General features: G+C 44.1%; 1 protein-coding gene across 5 annotated transcripts in view; it reads right to left on the bottom strand.

Moving 5' to 3' along the window:
* Window positions 1-21,411, bottom strand: part of ATG7 (autophagy related 7) — a 239,614-nt gene that overhangs the window by 185,035 nt on the left and 33,168 nt on the right. For 4 of the 5 annotated variants that reach the window (XM_077751556.1, XM_077751557.1, XM_077751555.1 and 1 more), the window contains 5 exons: window positions 13,665-13,753; window positions 11,915-12,036; window positions 7,784-7,874; window positions 6,842-6,986; window positions 2,939-3,097 (listed from right to left, as the gene is read on the bottom strand). In XM_077751556.1, the coding sequence (XP_077607682.1) occupies window positions 2,939-3,097; window positions 6,842-6,986; window positions 7,784-7,874; window positions 11,915-12,036; window positions 13,665-13,753 (606 nt within the window). The remainder of the gene's footprint in view (window positions 1-2,938; window positions 3,098-6,841; window positions 6,987-7,783; window positions 7,875-11,914; window positions 12,037-13,664; window positions 13,754-21,411) is intronic. The other variant, XM_077751558.1, reaches the window with a different exon arrangement.

Genomic DNA, 21,411 nt, shown 5'->3' with positions numbered 1-21,411 from the left:
ATCACCAAAGGGCCCAGGGTGCTCATTGGGGGCACCCCATTCTGCATAGGTGGGCCTCCATGTCTCCCGGCCTTGGGGGAGTTCTAAGTCTCCATTCCATGCAGAGAAGGTGGTGCTTTTTGCCCAGCTTTACCAAGTCATGTCCTGAACATGCACAGCTTGAGCTGGTCAGAGACTCAAGATGCTGTCCAGACTCCTCCTCTGCTCAGCTGCTGCATATCTGGTACTCTGTCCTGCACAGTGCAGCCGCCTTAGCTGCTCTGAATTCCGATCTCCATTTCCTCAGCTCACTGAACCCAAGAACATCTCCTTGAGCTCCCCGTGGGCTCTAGCAAGAGCCAGAAAGTACCACCATGCAGTGGGCTGGGACAAACATTCCTTCTTTCTGTCTAGGACCACGGTCTTTCACTACTCCACTGCCTGGAGAGAGGCACTTTATATATTTTACCAGGTTGTGTGACTGCTTGTGATAAAGGAACTGGTCCAGTACCAGTTACTCATTGGGGTTGCAAACAGATGTCCAGAGTTGGGTTTTAAAACCTCTGGTGTGGTTTCACAATCCTACATTGCCTTGTCTTTAAAAAAAAAAAAAAAAAGTAATTTCAAATAGTTACTTGCTTGATTAAAGGTTGGTTTTTTTCCTACTCCGTTAATTCAACCCCAGGAATAGGGCATTTGCAGCAGGGCAGCTCTCTTCACAGCTTGTTCACCTAGGACTAGCCCCGTGGCTGCAGCCTGGAGTAAGGTGATGAGTAAATATCTGCTGAATGAAAACACTACACCAAACCGAACATACAAAGAAAATGCCTTAAGTCTGGGTAATCGGTAGGTGAAATAGTTTCACAAGGGCTTTTCAGGAAGTTGACGGATCCGCTAGTACTTTAATGGGTTCTGTACATTATCTGTTATTGCTTACAAGGCAGGAAGGATGCAAGTATAAAAACCTGGCTTCTGGCCTCCAGGACTGAAAAACCCAGCAGCACAGTGTGAGTGCTGAAGAGGACGCTCAACCCGGGTGGGCTGATGGTTTCAAGAAAAGGTGAACTTGATCTCAAAGGCCCAGCGTGACCAGCCCTCGCGCCTGCCCGGGCCCCTTCTCATCTTCGCTGATGTCAGTGCTTCAGCCTCCCTGGTTTTCCCGCAGTGCCACAGAAGCACCGCGTGTCTCCTGCCCCAGGCCTTTGCAGACAGCTTCATGACCCCCTCCCATCTTCAGAACTTGGCTTTCTCAAGGGAGTCTAGCTTAGGTCAGGCTGCCTGGTAAACATCCTCACAGCCACCAAGCTCCTGCTTCACGCACTCAACAATTACAACTGTTTACAAAATTAGTTGTTATGGACCGTGTCCCCCTGTGGACTATAAAAGCTCCATGCAGGGGAGAGGGAACTTTTCCTGCTGGTGCCCCAGTGCCCAGCACACAGAAGGCCTTAAGTATTTAANCAAGGAAAAGTTTCAGGCAACTAGAAAGTAGCTGACCTCAGATTCAAAGCCGGGTCTGTCTGGACCCTGAGGGGAGCTCGTAATGTTCTCCAGTGAGAGACTGACTTACTCTTCCCAACTACCCACTGCCTCCCACTAACGGGAACGGCTTCGCCCTTTGCCAAATGACTTTGCAGAACCTCCCACTAGAAAGGCAGGGTCATCTGACAAGCCCCGCTGACTTCAGGCTTGGCCCTGTGACTGGCTGGGGCACAGAAACGGAAGATGCTACACCGTGTCATGGTGGGCTGAGGTTTTAGAGGTAAAATAAGTTTTCACCAGTCCTTTTATACTTCCGCCTTCTACCAGAAGAGCAGGACCCAGGCTGTTGCTCTGCGAGCCTAGATTTTAAAACAATGACACACAGGGCAAACTGGAACCTTCTTAAAGACTGGAGTCCAGCCTAGCCCAGCAGCTAAGCTACAGCCAATCTGCAGACCTGTGAGCCTGAGATAAATGCCTATAATAATACCAGCAGGGAGAGGGTAGGACTGTGTGACATGCAACAATGTGGCAGAAACTAGCTAATACGGCTCCTCAATTGACAGGGTTGTAACATTCTTATTTCTTTTGGCCTCCGGCACCTAACTGGATATACAGTGGGCGCTTAATCATTAAGTGTTGAATTAAACCCAATAAACCATGTTCCTCAGGATTGCCGGTGAAATGGACGAAACCATCAACGTTGCTTCTTTTAAAGCAAAAGCTTCTAAAATGGGTGAATAATATACTGAGTGATTAAACAGAAAAACTTTGAGAAAGTGGGCTGGCTACCTTTTGGCTGGGGCTGAAAGTCACTTGTGGCCCGGTAAGGCTTCACAGATATCTAATCTAACTTTTGAGAGAGCAACTGATTAAGCNAAAAAAAAAAAAAAGAAAAGACAACAAAAAAAAAAAAAAAAAAAAAAAAACTTGCCAGATTTTGAATCAAATGAGCTGAATGACTTGTCTCTCATTAGATAGTGTTTTTAAAGGGAACAATGCAACTCAATGAAGAAGCTCAGGTAAAAAGTTAGGCATTCAGTCACATTCCGCACAGACTTCCATTCAACTTAATTTCATAAACCTGTATTCAGTAACTATCAAGTACTCTGGTGATGGAGGAAGAACAGTATCCTATATCTGAGCTATCATAAATCTTTTTTTAACAAAGTTGTATATAAATACATGCATACTCCCAAATTCCTCAGCTCAAACTCAGGTAATGCTTTGCAACTTACAAAAACACTTTTTCACGCATTCGTCATCTTATTTTCACAATGAGAAATAAGAGTTTTGTTTTGCTTTTTAATCCCCCTCTCTGAGATGAAGAGAGGCTTGGCCATATGATGAAGGCCCAGGTAGCAAGTGACAAACGTCTGACTCTCTTTTACCAAGACCACAGGGCCTCATTCCCCAAGATTACTCATGGGAAGCTACAGGAGAAAACCTCCAACATTTCCCAACAGCATCAACATACCACTCCAGGGAATATTTTCTGGAGCCGATCAGCTGCAGCCAGGGCCTTGGGCTTACCACCTGCTAGGCAATCTTCAAATTCATAGAGGGGCTGCCGCACGGGATTAGAGTAGGAGATGTTGGCATTGTCCACAAATGTGAGGTGTCTGACGCCCCAGCCCTGCACGGAAATAAGAGATCATGGTGTGTTTCTGATGAACATTGTACAGGGTGTCTCTCTTGCAGTCGCTAAAAGAGGTTTCGTTTTGGGATAGCTTGGGAACCTCAAAATACAGGAAACTTCAGCAACTCAACTGTGCAAATGCAGATTTTGATCAACAGAGGGTCAGCTTCCTTTAAAAGACAAAATAATTATACACCCGGGGCCTGGCTTCCTGCAGTAATGAATCTAAGACTTGTCAGAGTGGGTCTGACTAATAAGTCATTATTTTTCTGGTGGCACCAGAGGAAGATGTGGAGGTGAGTCCCATGAGAAGTATCTACCTTGCTGTCTTAAAAGGATTAACGATAAGCCCCCAAATGCCCTTGCTTTCCCTTAATGAATAATTAAATGCAAATACAGCTCACATTAAAACTCACTTAAAGCCTGAACTAAGTCCTCAGAAAAATGACTTACAAGTTATTTCCTGTTGCATAATGTTGCAGAAGATTTTGTACTACTTATTAATATTCGGTCATACAGGGGACAAGTCTATACTCTCTCAAATAGTTTGCATGATTTTATACACTCAATTAGAATTCCTTTAAAGTATTATAGAACCACCCAGTTTTAAACTGAGATGTGGTATCTCTAACATCTTAGTCAACTGTTTTTGATTTACAGATATGCAACGTGTGGCCCAGAAATCACTTAAGGTCGTGGATCTGGTTAACGGTGGGAAAGGGATGAGATCCTGAGAGTTGCCACCAAATGAAGATGACAGCTTTCTAGATGGTGAGGTGCGGTGTGTTCGTCTCAGCAGATGACAAATAGGCACAGTGATGTAAGGAGAAGCCCCTGCCGTGATCGGCTACAAAGCTGCTTCTGCTCTCTCTCTTATTTCAATAGCCTTCCATTATGGACTCTGAAACTCAACTCGACTGTTGGTTCCCAGAGGACAGTCAACTAGAACCCAAGATTCATTTTCAGGGTTGAGAAGGACAGGCCAGGATCCCATCCTTTCAAAAGCATAGTTTAGGTTGAAAGCCCGCTGGTACACTCTGGTCTACCCACCCAGGTTTATACGTGACTTTTGCCAGCTAAGCAGTCTGCCGTGGAGGTAGAACAAAGAGATGGAAAACCCAAAAGTGACCTGTGCTGGGTTTGGGAACATTTACTTCTGAAGTACTTTTACATTCAGCAAGGAAGGCAGCCTGGGACATACTGGGCAGTGGGAAGCAAGCCAGGTAAATCACAAACACACCAGAGGTGAGCCACCTAACTTGTGGCTTCCTGGGATGCTATGCAGTTTAAAGGGCTAATCTGTAAAGATTAAAGAAAATGATAATACTCAGTTGAGTATCAGTGAGGAAGTGGAGATGAAAAACCTACTGCATGGGTTGAAAATGTAAACTGATCTAATTTTTCTGGGAAATAAATTTGTCAATATGTTTCTCGAATCTTCCAAATGTTCATGATTTACTTGTAGCAATCTATCCTAGGAAGTAATCTGAACATGAACAAAAATGGTCCAAACGTAATTTGCAGTTGCAAAATATTGGATACATATTAATGCCTACCATTAGGGAAGTGTCTCAGCACATTATATTCATCATAGAAAGTATATTCTATAGTCACTAAACATGCTTTATAAGCATGTTTAATGACATGAGAAAGGGTTTACAAGGTCAACAGATAAATTAGCAAAGAGTATTACTATACATTGAATAAAATGTTTAAATATATATTTAACAAACACTGAAAGGAAATAAGTGAAAAAGTGGTAGGAAAATGGGTATCTTCTATTCCTGCTTTATAACTTCTATACTTCACACATTTTCTACAGTGGGTCTCCAACGACTTTATCATTTTAAAAAATATTAAGAAGACCTAAGCACCTAATTCTGGAAGCCAGAAAAAAGAATAATAAAATAAATTCCACAAAGAGAGGAGGATGTTAATGAAGATAAAAGTAGACATTAATGAAGATAAAACTAGATGTTAATGAATCTGAAAGCAACACAAAACAAAAACAAAAACTATAGAACTAATAAATAAATCAAGGACTTAGCCCTCCAAAAAGACTGAAACAGCAGACAAGCCTCTCTGGCAAGTGTGAATAAGAAAAAAAGAGAAAACATACCTATGCAGCATTAGGAATGAGGAAAGATTTTTAAAAAGATAAAGAGAGTTTTAAAAGATGAAAAATACATACGGTATTCTATCATATGTATTTTGTGTCAATCAATTATGAAATTACATGAATAGAATAAAATTCACAAAGGAAACAACATCAAGGACACACCCTCACTAGTAAAAGAAATGCAAATTAAAAAGTTCCGTTTTTGTATACGTTTCTAAAAGTACAGAATCGTGGGGCACCTGGGTGGCTCAGTCGGCTAAGCACCCACATAGCTCAGGTCATGATCTCACAGTTCATGACTTTGAGCCCCACGTCGGGCTCTGTGCTGACAGCTCAGAGCCTGGAGCTGCCTCAGATTCTTTGTCTCCTTCTCCCTCTCTGCCCCTTACCCACTCATGCTCTGTCTCTCTGTCTCTCTCTCAAAAATAAATAAACATTATAAAATAAATAAAAAGTACAGACTCGTAAAATGTTTTGGGAAGGTAATTTAGTTTAAAAAACATATATACATATTGTACATAATACATATTTTACATATACGTGTATGTGTGTATATACTACACACATATATATACAGTGTACACACATATACATGTAGTATACATACAACACACAGTACATTCTAACATAATAATTGTAGGGATTTTTGCCTAAAGAAATAATCTCACAGGTATATAAAGATCTAAAAATGTTCATTTCAACAGCATCTCAAAAAATATTTTGAAACTGAAATACACTGAGGATAGAGTCATATGTATACTACATACACAAAATATGGAACATACAGAAAGAGAGCCACAATTATTTTTCTACTGAGTTAAGAATAAAAACCTATTATAGACAGTATGCTATGATCCAAGTTTTGCAAAAACAAATGACAGCAAAGACGACAAATGTCCCTCTTTTTATTTGCAAGTCTGTCTATGAAACCATCAGGGAAGGACACACTGTGTATTATTCCAGGAAGTCTGCTGAATTCTGGGAAATGGGATGAGAGGAGGGTGGACGAAGACCTTCCGCTTCTCCTTTATGATAAAAGTATAAATTCCTTTTATTTTTTTTTTTGAGAAAAAAAAACATGTACGCTTATTAATTAATAACAGAAACCACACCTTGCCCAAGAAGGGATGCTGACCGTGTTCTCCCAGAGCAGAGGGGAGACTTGTGCGAGGGCTATGATGCCATCAATTTGGTCCCCTCCTTGGATTTAACTCTTCCAGATGTTGGGATGGAGCAGGGGGGAGGCAGGGAACGCACACCCAGTTCCAGCCTCTCCACCAACATCCCACTCTTCTGCCCCACAGCTACTAACCGTCTCCTGCAGGAGCAGCCGGTCCCCAAGACCATCGACAAGCTGCACCACACGAGGCCGAGGTCACCGGACCAGGGACTGAAACGGAGCTGTGCTTTGCCAGAGGCTGAGTGTGGGGCGGTATAAATTCCTTTTATAATTAAGAAGAGAACTAAGGAAAGAAACAAGAAGGGGAGAGAAAGGGAGGGAAGAAGGAAGGAGGGGAGGGAAAGAGGAGGAAGGAGTCTGGGAGGTGGAGACCAATCTGGCAGAGTTAGGTTAAGGGGAGATGCTACGGCTTCAGAGGTCCCGTTCGGCTCCCACCACTTACCATCAGTGTCCGAGCTACGTTACAGCCCAGGGTGCCGGCTCCCAGCAGCAGACACTTGACAGACACAACCTTGTCTAAGTCCAAAGTAGGCACCAACCTCCAACACATCAATTTGAGATTTAAATCCACTGATGACTCAGCTAACCTGGAAAATGACAGAACTATTTATCCCTGCAGTCACTCATTCATGCCCCAATCTTGTCATAAAAAGACAGAAATCATCTGAATGAGAAGATGACGAACAAATCCTAACTAAGCGGAAGGAGATGGAAGGGAAAATAAGTTGAAGCTTACGGGCAACAGCTACGAGAAACAGCACAGCACGTGTGCACCTGCAGACCTCCGTGACTGCTGGTGACAGGCCACAAACGTGACACCGAGCTCCCAGCAGCCAAAGTGAAAATGGGAGCGTGACCACTTATAGGAGTCATTGTATCTATAAATAAAGAAGACACCAGCTACTGAAGAGGAAATGTTTTCCTAACACTGAAAACCGAGAGATATTTCCCACAGCCCCTCAAAACAGGGTGCACTTTTATCCGTTAAATACAACATTGGTTTCTCTGAAATCTTTCTGATAATGCCCTGCAATGTAGGCTCATGGGACTAAATGAAAAGGCCATGAATAAGGACTAAAAGTTAGTAGGTTTCTGTAACTAGGTTTGAGAATCTCGGCTCAAAGCAAGAACAAAACTTATAATGTCTAGAAGAGCAGATGAACTGTGCGCCCTTCAGGATCTCCATCAGTGACATTCACTCTCACCGCCAGTGAGAGTCAGGGAGCCAAGAGTGGAGGAACACTGGCTGTCACCGTGAATCACACACACACACACCCCGCCCCCGCCCGGAACTGAGCTGAACGATGTGGTTGGCCCGACGGAACCTGCTATGTGTCCTCGTTACCAGTGGTCCCACTGGAGAAAACAGCTCCCAGAACTATACCTTTTAGGGTCCATACATTCACTGAGGTTCACCATCCTCGGTCCCATGCCGCCTTTCTGGTTTTTTTCCCATCCAACTGCTTTGGGACAATCTTAAGACAAATAAAACAGTTTGTTTAATGAAGGAGGGAAGAATAAAACAAGTCAAGTAGCAAGATGGCCCACACATTAAATAAGCTTTTGGTTCACTTCTTTCTCAAAGCGGTGCAGGGGCCTGAATTTACATGTACTTGCAACAACTGCTCACCGTCTTCCTCTACTATTGGGACCCTGGCTGAGAGGTCACCAGACCCGAGCAGGGTTTTCCTGTAGGGGGGCTTCAGAAATAGCTGTGGCTCTGGCCTGAGCCGCCTCAACGTCTGCAGGTCCTGGAAGCTGCTCAGAAAGACAACCCAACCTGGCACAGGTAGAACCCGTGCAAGGCTCCCTTATCCACGGAAGACTGGCCAGCATGACCGCAGCACAGTCTCCGCCCAGGTTGCCATCAGGATTTGAACCTCTACGTTCAGGGCATCCTTTCTGTTCCTCATCCTTATCGCATCGCTCTGCTCAGCCTCTCAACCCTATCTCTGTGCACCTATCCTGTCCCTCTGGGAAGCTGCCCTCTCCTTCAAGCTCATCCTTATCTGGTCCGTCTTTCCCCTTCCCTGACTTCTCTCTTCTCCACCAACCTGTTTTCATCTCCGCTATGGGGGCCTCTGGATTTCCAGTGCCTACTCTTGAAGTGTGCTCTAGGCGACGCTCTCCGGGGACAAGGATCCTGTGGCGGCTCTATTCTATTATCACAAAATCCTCCAACGAGTCTCACTTGCTTTGTAGAACACTCCTGGCACTTTCTTACCTTCATGGTAACCTGACTTCCTTGGTGGAAACCTGCTAATGGGGGGCCACTCACTCTCTCCCCTCTTCACATCTTAGGACCTCTGTTGTACTCCCTTTCTCACCAGGTGCCTGAGATTCACAGTAAAGCCTCTACACCTTATCAGGGAATTCACTTGGTCACAATCTACACTGCCAGCGTCCCCTCCAGTGTCTGCCTTAAGCAACAGGCTCTGAAGGAACAGAAACTCCCGGACTGAAGGATGTACAGGACGACTGGGAAGAAGTCTGTGTTTCTAATTTGTATTCCGGTGTCCTTTGGCCATTCTCCTGCTTTTGGATTGCTGTCAACACGTCTATTTTCCTTTCCTCGGGAACGTTTTCACTGGTGACCTTTAAAATAGTATTGCTCAATATAATTATGGGCCCTAGAAGGTGTAGATTTCCTTGACACAATCTTTCCTTTCTGCGATACAATGACCAATGGAAAATCTTGGGGCCAACTATCCTCGAAAGCTACTTGGGGCCCCGGTATGGCTGGACTTATCATTGACAGCAAGAAGCCAGAAAATAAATGTCCTTTACCATTATAACTCAGGCACTCTGCTGTGGGTTTTTTTCAATATAATAAAAAATTAAAAGTGACATAATAGATTTGAGTTCTTAAAAAAGGTTAAGAGTTCTGGGGCGCCTGGGTGGCTTAGTTGGTTAAGCGTCCGACTTTCGCTTAGGTCATGATCTCACGGTTCGNATTTTTTTTTTTCTGGAGAAAGGAGTTCAGACATGTTAGCAATTCATATTTTGTCTGCTCTCCTCGCCAGTCTTACATTTAATTTAAAAAAAGGCATTGCTAATATAGAACCCGAAAACTTGAAAAGAACTTCAAAAGCACACAGTCTAGTTCGGCAATTAACAGCTCTGACCTAAGCTTTCTCCCGTTTCAGATAAGAAGTCATGGGACAAAATAAAATCTCATTTCAAATGAAAACATCTCTGCTCTCAAAATGTTACCACCGTTGCTAAGAAAATTAGATATACTTCAAGCTTATTAATAATGAAAAAACATATTTAATCTATCCTATTTGCCTCTATACAAATTACATCCATAAGACATGCCCCAAATTAATAGAAAAAAAACTTTTAGGGGATCATTAGGTCTTGTTTTCTCACAGCCAAACAATCAGGTGGAGAACTTCAAGGATGTAAATGAAAATGAGGGCTCTCCCGCTCTCAGCAGAGTCTGCTGCCTCCTTCTGCCAGCTGGCAGAATACTTTTTCTATCAACAGTGGACAGTGGGCTTTGCTGCACCACGAGAGGCAAAAGATGGTGGAGGATATTTAAAACCATACTTTTTAAAATATTTTCTTATTTGTTTCTCAGAGAGAGACAGACAGACAGACAGCGTGAGCAGAGGAGGGTCAGAGAGAGAGGGAGATACAGAATCTGAAGCAGGCTCCAGGCTCTGAGCTAGTTGTCAGCACAGAGCCCGATGCGGGGCTCAAACCCATGAACTGTGAGATCATGACCTGAGCTGAAGTCAGATGCTTAACCAACAGAGCCACCCAGGAGCCCCAGAACCATACTTCTTATACCACTGCCGTTGCAACTATAGGATGTCTTTGAAAAAATATAAACTACCACCGTATCAATATGCTGAGTTCACATTATCCTACAGAATAACTCTTTACAAAGTTTTATTTAAAGTTTTACCTGTAGCTAAAGGGGGATATTAATTTATGTGAAAAAAGAAAGAAAATTTGCCTTTCCTAAATTAAACAGTGTGCACTCAGTATCAAGCAGAAAAAAGATGTATCAAAGGCTCAATACAAGAGCCTTGGATGACAAGAAACATCTTTTACAAAAGGAAATGTGCGGTGTTTCTGGAGTTTGCCAGCTTCACCATGCATCAGCGAGGTAACTGGGAGTGGGGAGGAAGAATCATCCAAGGACTTTATCATAAAAATGAAAACAAAAGTCCCTCCTCTGGAGGGTGGCTGGTAAGACTGAGGAAGTATGGAAGGCATCTGGTGGCCTGTGGGGCAGAGACCAGGCACATTTACTGGTTAGTTAACTCACCCATTCCCCGAGAACTATCTACAAACTGCAGCTTAATAACACAAAGGTTATGGCACCAAAGAGGCCATGGACGCTAATTCAGAATGTGCCAGAAGAGGGTGCTATAACAAATGCAAGCATCTGAAGACAGCGGGGAAGCAGTGAATTTCCAAGGGCTCTCAGCTTACAATTTACAGCCTCCTCCTTTGCTTAACCAAGCCGAGTCCACCTCAAGCTTCCCGAGAAATCTATTTAAGACATTTATCAGCGCTGCGGCAAAGAGTCGCCAATAAAATCCTGTCACGGTCAACCCTGAAACCTGACTTCTGCACTCTAGAAATGACATCTCGGAAGCGATGTCACCACCGCCCTCTCCAACACACACAGTCTAGAGCACATGACCCCAGACTCTAAAGAAAGCAGCGTGCCTCGGCACAACACACACGCGGTGAAGGGCCGATTAAACAGTGGACGCAAAAGTAGCCTGGAAAGCGCGTAGGTCATAGAAGTCTGAGGGAACGTTCTGGAGAGTGCTGGGCTTTGTGTGAGACAGGAAGTTAACATAAATGAGCTTGTATTAAATGCCTATGCCAGACACTGCGTTCTTTTACACGGGACACAGATTTATCCCAGGGTATATACTCCATGAGGCGGGTACTATTATCTTTATTTTACTTGAATTTGAGGACGTGTTCTACTTTGTGACATGTATATAAATATATACGTGTATGTACACGCACGCACACCTATAAAATCCCCGTGAACCCAAGTTTCCTAACTTACAGAGGTAATAGCCAACGTCTACCACACAGGGTCAAGTAAGAGTATTAAACATGGAAGAAGAAAGGGCATGTGTGCTAACTGGTTTACTATGGGGAGAACAGGACCACACAAAACTTGGGGCAACAAATAAATCTGTAAGTATGTTAATACTTCATTCTTTCTCTAAGAAAGGTCAGGAATAAACATTTTATATGAAACAAAACCTAGGAAGGGGGAAGAAAATCCTCAAGTCTGAAAGATTAAAAAAAAAAGGCCTGGAGGAAATTTCCTGAGGACAATCTGCACCTTTGTTGCTTCCTGAATAGCGGAGTGTGGCCTCCGTCCCAGGGAGGCGTTCCCAGGGGCAGAGAGGTAGGGACTGTGCTTTCCTCTATCTTCTGCTGCCATTGTGAAGGGATGAGAGTAACGTTAAACTTGCTGAGGCTTCTTCTGATAAATGATAATTACATGCATTCTCAACGACCGGCAAATTACCTGGGCTGAATGCCATTTCGGGAAGCTTCACTTCGAAGACGATGCTGTGGGCAATGTCTCTCACACCCTGCATGGTGCGGTCCCGGAAGCAGAGGATTTCAACAGACTGGAAACTGCTGCTCCTGATGTCAGGCGCCAGGTTTTAATGAATTCATTTTTGTTTTTAAGGAAGGAAAAGAAAGAGCTCTCATAAGAGCTGCGGCAAAAGCAGTTGGAGAGTATTCAATGCATTGTAATTATGCCTCCCTGACGCCCCTGGGACATGGCCTTAACCTCTGAGAGATTTTGAACGTGTCCAAGTATGCTCTCCTTTGTCCAAATGTTTAGAGGTCGAACAATGAATTGGCTGTGATTGCTAAGTGAATTTTATATAACAATCACGTTGCAAATAAATAATTCTGACCAATGAATCATCAATGCAGGGGAAAGAGCTTACAAGATGTTAAAAAGAACCTCTAAGACATACAGGGTGTCTTCTGGGCCTCCTTCTCCCTCTCTGACCTCCTATTCTATGAAACGGCACTGCAGTCAGTAGCAGTTAGGAAGGCTGTGTGCGCTCTACAGACTCACCCGCTGGATAAGCGAGTGTAACCATTCTCCCCTGGGGACCAACTATAATTTAACTATCTTCGTTTGTTTTAAGCACTTTTATGTACGTAAAACAGATACAAAGACAAGTACACAAATCTTAAATATGAAGGAGCTCGTCCAATGCCTTCTCACAGTCACTGCCCACCCCCCTCCAGAGTAACTACCACTCCGCTGTCTAGGTCCGTTCCTGGGCGGTGCCCGGTCTCATGTTCACGTAGGAGGAATCACAGAGTGCGCATTCTCATCGGTCCAGCTTATTGTACTCAACATGATGTCATTTCACTCAACATTATGACACCCGTGCTGATACATGTTATCAGTAGTTCACTCAGATTCAATACAACACCACATTCCCTCGCAATGATTACACCACAATTCATTATCCACTTCACGGCTGAAGGACATCTGGGTTATTTCCAGTGCTGGACTATTAAGAATGAAGCTGCTATAAAAATTCCTGCACATGCGTTTGCTTTGTAGCTGAGTACACATTTCTGTGCATTATATATCTGAGAAGGAAATCACTGAGCCACAGATAGTTTTAACTTTGGTGGAGGCTGCCAGTTTTCTAGCAGTGTTTGAGGGTTTCAACCGATTCACATCTCTGACAACACTTGGTATTGTCATCTTTTTTAAGTCATTTGGCAGGCATGTAGTAGTATCTCAGCATGGTACCTCGGTATCTCTATTACTGAGCAGTCTCTCATTATATTTTATGTCCATAATGCCTAATGAGGTTGAGCATCTTTTCAAATGCATAGAGCTCTTAGATACACTCTGTTTTCACTATTTTAGGGTCAGGAGAAAAAGAAGATGGTAGCAGTAGGAAAATCCTATCTGAGAGTGACCCAGATAGCTGGAGGGAATGGCTGGAGGATTTGGGGACTGGGACCTCCGGCTTACCCCGCCCTACTCTGAAATATCTTTGCTGCAGTATGGTCAGAGCCTGCAGCTCCATAACACACCTGCTTGGGGGCTCATCACTGATGGACTGGACTGTGACTCATTCATTGATTTATTATCTGGTTTCTATGCAAGAAATGAACAAAAAAAATGCACTTGGGGAAAAAAGGAGACACAGATACAGGCGGACACAAGGTCAAAAACAGATAGACAGAGACAGACAGACAGACAGACACAGACACACACATGTAAATACCATCGGTGAGCTGCAAGGACCAAAAGATTCCTCAAAGGCCATCCAGGGTGCTGGGCTAAGTTACAGGGATCGTACACACCAATCGTTACCTGTGAACAGAAGAGACTTGCTGAGTGAGTCAAATAGAGTGTCAGTTTCGCAGTGCAGACACTGCTAACACTTCCTCTTGCCTTAATCTGCCGTTTGGCAAAAGCATTAACAAATTAGACAGTTGATGAAGGGCTAGAGGGCAGAGAAGAAAGCAAAAGGAGCTCACACCAGACCCCAGAACCGCTTGATGGAGGGGCTATCCAATCCTTCTCTGCACCACACCAATGCCTTGCGGTGGGCCCGGCAGAGTAGGAACTAGGTACGTTTAAAAGGAAGAGAGACTCCGTGGGAAAACAGGGGGCGAGAAGAGAGTCAGCTGCCAGGGCTCACAGAGCGACCGTCCTCTATTTATAAAGAGATAACAATTTGTGAAAACTGCTAATGTTTATGTAGTGAGAAAATAAAGAAGGGCCACTACCATTATAAGTCTACAGTCAGATGCTCTTGATACTGCTAACATGTATTTCTTTCCACTCCTTCCCCCTCCAACTCCCTCCACCTTGACCTCTGTCTGGAAAACTCTACTCAAATTCAAATACCATTTCTTCAGTGAAGACTCCCTTTGGTGGGAACAATCGCTCCGTCTGCTGTGCTTCCATAGCAATTTGTACATTATATATACCAATTTTCACTTTTTTTCTTCGTTTCAAAAGACAAGGGGCATGTAGCACCCAGATCTTAATTTCTAAATACCATCCTCCCATAAAAGGAATCAGGACTCCTTGAACACATGGCTGACTCTAGGACAGGGACAGGGACAATACACGAAGAGCCTGAAGCAGCTTGTCTATCAAAGAGTTAAGGAAGGCAGTGCCGGGTGGCACAGTCAGTTAAGTGTCTGACTCTTGAGTGATCTCACAGTTTGTGAGTTCGAGCCCCACACCAGGCTCTGCCTCGAGGGCATGGAACCTGCTTGGGATTCTGTCTCTCCCTTTCTCTGCCTCTCCCCAGCTTGTGCTCTCTCTCAAAGTAAATAAATAAACTTAAAAAAAATAATAAAGGAAGTGCTCAACAAACAAAAGCACAGGGGCATGTGAAGGGGACACAAGAACCAACTGAAACGGCATTCAATGCCTAAGACTGGAAAAATCTAAGCAATAAAATAAATAACATGGTATTGGATTATAGGCCAAAGTCTTAAATAAACACCTATGAGTCCAAACTGATATAAATAAGGGATGGGATAAACAAATATATGAATGTGAAGAGATAAGTCTTCTTTACAGATTTCCAAACAGTATATACAGATACTGCCCCCTCCAGGAATAGAGGTTAATCCTTCTCCTCCTTGAAGGTGGGCCAGACTTAGTGACCCACTTCCAAAGACAAAAACAGTAACTTCACAATGGAGAAATCTGGTAAAGACTACCTTAACCACGTGGTCAAGTTTAACATGATCAAGGATGCATGTAAGTATCAGGTAGCCCCTGTAAGATGTGATGACCAGGGTACTTTACCTTAGTGGCACTCTTTCCCAAAACCCATAACCCTAGTCTAATCATACGAAAACATCAGATAAATCCAAATTAGGGGGCATTCTACCAAAATAACTCTCCAAAACTCTTCAAAATGGTCCAGGTCATCAAAAACAAGGAACGCCTGAGAAACTGCTACTGAGCAGAGGAGACCAAAGAGACATGGCAATAAAGTGCATGTGGTCTCCTGGAATGGCTCCTGAAACAGAAGGAAGATGTGCAGAAAACTGGTTAACAGCTGAACGTCTGGAGTTTAGGTAATCGTAACCTATGCCGGCTTCTCGGGTTTGACAAAGGTACCATGCTAATGTATGGTGGTTACAGTACAGAAAGCTAAAACTGGGAGACGGTGTATGGGAACCCTCCCTGCACTGTACTTTCAACTTTTTACAAATCTAAAATTACACCAAAACAAAAACTGTATCTTAAAAAGGGAAGCAGTGAGTATCTAAAGAACAGGGTGTATCTTTTTCATCTCCCCATGATCAGTTCATATATACACAGCAGATACTTAGTGAATGCATGCTGAATGATAAAAAGATGGATGGGTGGATGGGTGGATGATGGATGGATGGGAGGGAAGAAGGGTGGGTGGGTGAAAGGAGAGAGAAAGGGAGGAAGGGAAGAAAGATGGTTGGGAGGGAAACGTAAGTCAACCCACAGGTTTCCTTTATAGGTGTATTTGTGGGTTAAATAAAAACATGGCAGAATTTCAGTTACTCTAGATCAGTTAGTTTTATAAGAATGCGATCAGCCCAAACACTTCCATTCATTTACTGCAATGCTCAATATGTTAGACACAAAACAGAAGCTTAACCTATATTCAGAGAAAGGAAAGAAAGGAAACAAAAGGAAGGAAGGCAGGCCAATCAGACTCTAGGTCACCATCCAGAGAAAACCAACATCAACACCTTGGTGTATAACCTCCCATAATTTCCTCTTTGCATAAATATACTTTATTACTGTAACTCTTGTAGAATTTTTTAATTTTAGTATAACTTTATTGCTAAAGAAAAATTATATCATGCTCTAAATACTGTTTTATATCTCTTAGTCTACTGTGAACTCTCTTCCCTGCCAATAAATGTCATTCTACAACCACTGTCAATAGTGGCCGATGGCATTTCATTGTATTGGTGTATAACTTTTTTTTTTCTTTATAGTTTATTGTCACGTTGGTTTCCATATAACACCCAGTGCTCATCCCAACAAGTGCCTTCTTCCAGGCCTATCACCCACTTTCCCCTCTCCCCCAGCCCCCATCAGCCCATTGCTTGTTCTCACTACTTAAGAGTCTCTTATGGTTTGCCTCCCTCCTTGTCCTTAACTATTTTTTTCCCCTTCCCCTCCCCCATGGTCCTCTGTTAAGTTTCTCCTGATCCACATATGAGTGAAAACATATGGTATCTGTCCTTCCCTGCCAGTGTATAACTTTTTCCTATTTCCTACGAAGGACCATTAATTAGCCTTCATCTGTGCTCAGTAAAAATCTCTGAAAAGGAATTTTACTACTGCCTTATCAGACAATTACTGTATTATTCCAAGGATATTCTTTTCTTGCTACCTTCCCTATGTGAAATTTTCTTATTCCTAACACTGAAGATTTCTGCCTAGATCCATTTCATGTCTTCAATGCACACAGACAGATTCGGATTTAATTCAATACAGAGCCAAACATATGACCATCATTTCAGGAACTACAGAATGTCTTTGAGATTTCCTTTTCCACGGGAGATGAAACATCAGCATCCAGGAAGCTTTTACAGAGAGTATGCAGAGATTACTACACATGTGGCCTAGGGCAAAGAAGACAAATTCTTCAGGCCTCAGCTTCTGAAACCTAAATCAAAGCATGCAGCTACTTCACAGAGCTGGAGTGAGGATTACAAACTGTGGTACTGACGTCAAAAGCCCTGCACACGTGTAGCACTGATAATATTATTATCAGTGTCCTCGAATCTCCAGTCCTGAGCCTCACCTAAGTAATTCTGATGCAATTGGCCCTGTCCGCGGACTGACTCTGGGAACCATTGCAGAAGGTGGTCTTGTAGAAAAAAGGAAAAAAAGCCTGCGGGGCCACTTTTCACTACCTTGACAAGTCTGGATTGGCTCTATGTCTTTCCATTCTCTGTCAAATGTGGTCCCTGCACCAGCAGCAGAGCGTCACCTGGGACTCAGACATGCAGAATCTCAGGGGTGCCTGCCTGGGTGGGGGGCTCAGTCAGTTAAGTGTCCGACTTCAACTCAGGTCATGATCTCATGGTTCGTGAGTTCGAGCCGAGTGTCGGGCTCTGTGCTGACAGCTCGGAGCCTGGAGCCTGTTTCAGATTCCTTGTCTCCCTCTCTCTCTGCCCCTTCCTCCACTCGCACTGTTTCTGTCTCTCTCTCTCAAAATAAATAAACATTTTAAAAAAATGCAGAATCTCAGACTCCCTGTCTCCAGCCCTGCTGGATCCAAATCGGCATTTTCTCAAGGATCCAGGGGATCTGTGTGCCCGCTGCAGTCTGGGAGCACCGCTCTGCCCTCAACCCGCCCCAGCCTTGGTCGGCATACGTGAATGTGCAGGACAATCAGCTGGGAAGCTTTCAAAGCTCCTGAGGCCTGGGTCCCATCCCCAGAAGTTCTGATCTCATCCGTCTGGGGTGTGTTTTACGTAAAAGCTCCGCAGGGGATTCTGAGGTGCGGCCGAGTTACAACGACCTCTTGAGAGTCTGCAGCGGTTTCTCAAAGTATGGTCTTCCCTCCCTGAACATACTCCCTAGGTACCAACACCCACGTGCTTTGTGGTCTCCTCTGGTCATTCCTGGGAGGAGCACAATCATCCTGACGCTCGCCACTTCAGGTCTAGGATTGTTAAAATGGAGTTTATTGCGTCCTATGGTTTTCCCATGGTAGTTGTGATTATTTGTTAAACCAGGGTATTTTCTTGATTCAAAGCACCACAGATTTTGAAATCCACTCTCAAAGTGTATAGAAAAAAAAAACAGGGAAACATCACTGCATCAAAGATACAAAACAAGTGCAAGAAATTCCTGACTTCAGAAAAATGAAAATGTGAAGGAAAAAGCATTTTAGAATGGAGAAGACACAGGATGCCTTTCACATCTGTTTCCCTTGCTGGCCTCTGAGCTCTGTGAATGCTGGAGCAATGGCTATCACACACACCTTCCGTCCCTGGTGCCCAGCATGGCACCGGCTACTCAGCAAACTGTGCTGAACAAATGGAAAGCTATACGGAAAGCTCTGGAAATCTCCGTCTCTCCTGCCCCATCTCCAGGCAGGGATCCTGGGGGGAGGCTGGAAGGAGGGAGCTGACGGCTGAAGCTCACATCGAAGACCGTGGAGCTGTGGTGTGGCACCTCAGCTGGCTCCTTTCCCTCCCCTGTCCTTTGTCAACAGTACAGCTCCCTCTCCAGGGACATCCTGACCCTGAGACTCTCCCGGCTGAGAATGTGGCAGCTGAATCTCAAAGGATTTGCTCTGAGAAGCGAGAGAACTCGACAAGTGATGTTGCCTGCCTAGGGCTCCCTCTGAACAAAGAAGCTGTCTGCCTTGTTTGAAGTCTTCTCGTCCTGTTGGCCACCACCACCACCTGGGACACTTCTGTCCCCTGCTGTCAACCATGACAGATGGCCTCTGCTGGACAAACTACATTTATTGATCATCGCTTCAACTTCAAATTTTTAAAAATTCATCAAAGACAAGTACAACTCTATTATGCAGCCAGAAAAGGGGGGAAAGGGAGACACTGGCCTTCTACTTCTGTAACCTTTCACTCAGCTTAGAAGAAGGTGACCTGACGTGAAAACAGCTGATGTGGAGGTCAGCAGGCATGCGTTCCGATTCCACAGCGACCTGATTTCCAGGCCTCGGGGTGGGAGTAGGCAGGCATACAAGCGTAGTGGGGGACCGACCTTGGCAAAGTGCTTTCCTCACCTATAAAACGGAGAGGTTGTATCATTTCATCTCAAAGGATTCCTTCTAGCTCCAGAATTATAGAACTTTACAGAACATCAAAGAGAGAAAAAAATCCTACATAGGTTATAAGATAATATAATATTAATAGCCTCATATTCTTAGGCTCAATCTTACTGGGTATCTAATGGCTACTTAAGTTTTATTTAGGAAGAATCCAGAGAGTATCAATCCAGAAAATACCTTCCGTATAGAGATTCTTGAGTTTCAAACTTCCAAATGTGACTCAATAAACCTGGACTCTTATCCAATGTCCTGAGTCCCGTGCTCTCATAGGACCTCTCTGTGCCGGGTTTCTCATCTTTGGAGAACCCTGTCTGGACAGAGAGACTGCAAACAAGGCAAGCCCTTACTGAATGCTAACTGTAAGAGCAATATAAATAAATGCTACTGTAGTAACGTCACTGACCTCTCTGTTCAGTTCAATCTTACCATAGTTCTCTACCTTCACTCTCAAGGTTCCCTTTTCCTAACTGGCAGAAAAAATGAGGGGATAAATTCCAGTTTATCAAATATTTTCTACATTTAGGTGTTACCATCTGTAAATGCAGAGTTGGAAGTAAGTGAATTTATTTATTTTGAGAGAGAGACAGAGAGAGAGAGAGAGTGAGCAGGGGAGGGACAGAGAGAGAGAGAGAGGATCCCAAGCAGCCTCCACACTCAGGGAGGAGCCCAGTGCAGGGCTCAATCTCATGACTGTGAGATCGCAAATGCAAGATCATGACCTGAGCCTGTATCAGGAGTCGGACTTTTAACCAATTGAGCCACCGGGATGCCTCAGAACCAAGTGAATTTAAATGATGGAAGTTAGACAGTCATATTAGATCCTACAGGCGGGTGCCTAATTTCAAAGAATGAGCTGATTTCTGACACTAAATACAAAGGCAGTGAGGTAGGAAGGCAGTAAGAAAAAAAACAAATCTTTTTCTGAGTAGAAAAAAACAGAAATAAGTTTCTTAGGGCGACCTGATCTAAGAGGAGCCACAGGGCAGGAATGAACTGCTAAAGAGGAATCTGTCACCCATAAAGGGAGGGTCACGTGGACATGCTTCGGAGTGACTCTCTTACCCACGCGAGGCAGGCATGAGTGCAAAAAAGCAAGCCTCCAGACAGGAAAATGATGGAATACATTTGACATTAGGCTGAACATCATTTAGTATTTCTTTGATGGTTCAAAAGTAATTTCAAAATCTTTTAGTGCTTTCGGAACCAAATCAGGAACCTCAGTCATTGTAGGAATTGTTAGTCAGCACAGTGCTAGGTATGCCAGCTGAACTGTTCGGGTAAATGGATTTTTTTCTTTTTTGGTTTGGTAGTAGTAGCAGTCAGAAATAATCGTGGGCCAGGAGTTCTGTGTTCTCCGACTGGCTGTGCCACAAAGTCATTGTGTGAAGCTGGGCAGCAAATCACTTCCTTTTACCACACAAATCAGTAGGAAAAAAAAACAAAATGTAACTGGAAAAAAACCCAACAACTTTGTTTAAAAGGCTGACGAAATAAACGCTCCTTTCTACTTGGCTGCGAGCGCACAATTCACTCAAGTGGTTCAGTCATGTTCTGGCTACCGTCCACCCGGCTATTTGCTGAAAAAGCTCAACGTGAGAAAGAAAAGAGGGTGAAATCGTCAACTTGAGTATCCCGGGCTAGAGAAATCTCCACGCTGATCCCATAAACCACGCTTCTCTGACAAATGGCCGTCTGTTGCTCAAATGCTTGAAAACAGGAAATGCGCAAAGGCGATTACACGGTTAGAAGGTACAGGACGCAAATCCAAGGGTCTGATGCACGGCGATGTCGCAGTCAGCCGCCACGGTGGGAGCTTGCTAAGCAAGCAAAGAGCCCCGCTGAGAGCATACCACTGGCTGTGTCCAAAGAGTTTTCAAACCCTTGAATTAGAGGCTGATGTTGTTAAAACTACAAAATGTAACCCAAACATCCAGTCGTCAGCGCCTCCTCTGAAGAAAGCAGGAGCCCCAAGCAAGCTTTCCCTAACGACGGGCCACAGGTCAGCGACCCGGGCAGTTTCTGACGGAATCACAAGCACTGGCTAATTGTCAGCGATGCAGAAGAGTAGAAGCAATACTTCGCTGAGGGAAAGGAGCACTCAGACGAGGCCCGGTTTTAACCGATGCAAACCGTGGGCTGTGTGACATCCCAGTGCTGGCAGAGGGGCCGTGGCCGGCAGGAGGGCGGACTGGCAGCCTGT

This window comes from Crocuta crocuta, unplaced genomic scaffold, assembly GCF_008692635.1.
Source record: "Crocuta crocuta isolate KB4526 unplaced genomic scaffold, BGI_CrCroc_1.0 scaffold69, whole genome shotgun sequence".
NCBI classification, from domain to species: domain Eukaryota; kingdom Metazoa; phylum Chordata; class Mammalia; order Carnivora; family Hyaenidae; genus Crocuta; species Crocuta crocuta.
This window is presented reverse-complemented; position numbering and strand designations above follow the sequence as displayed.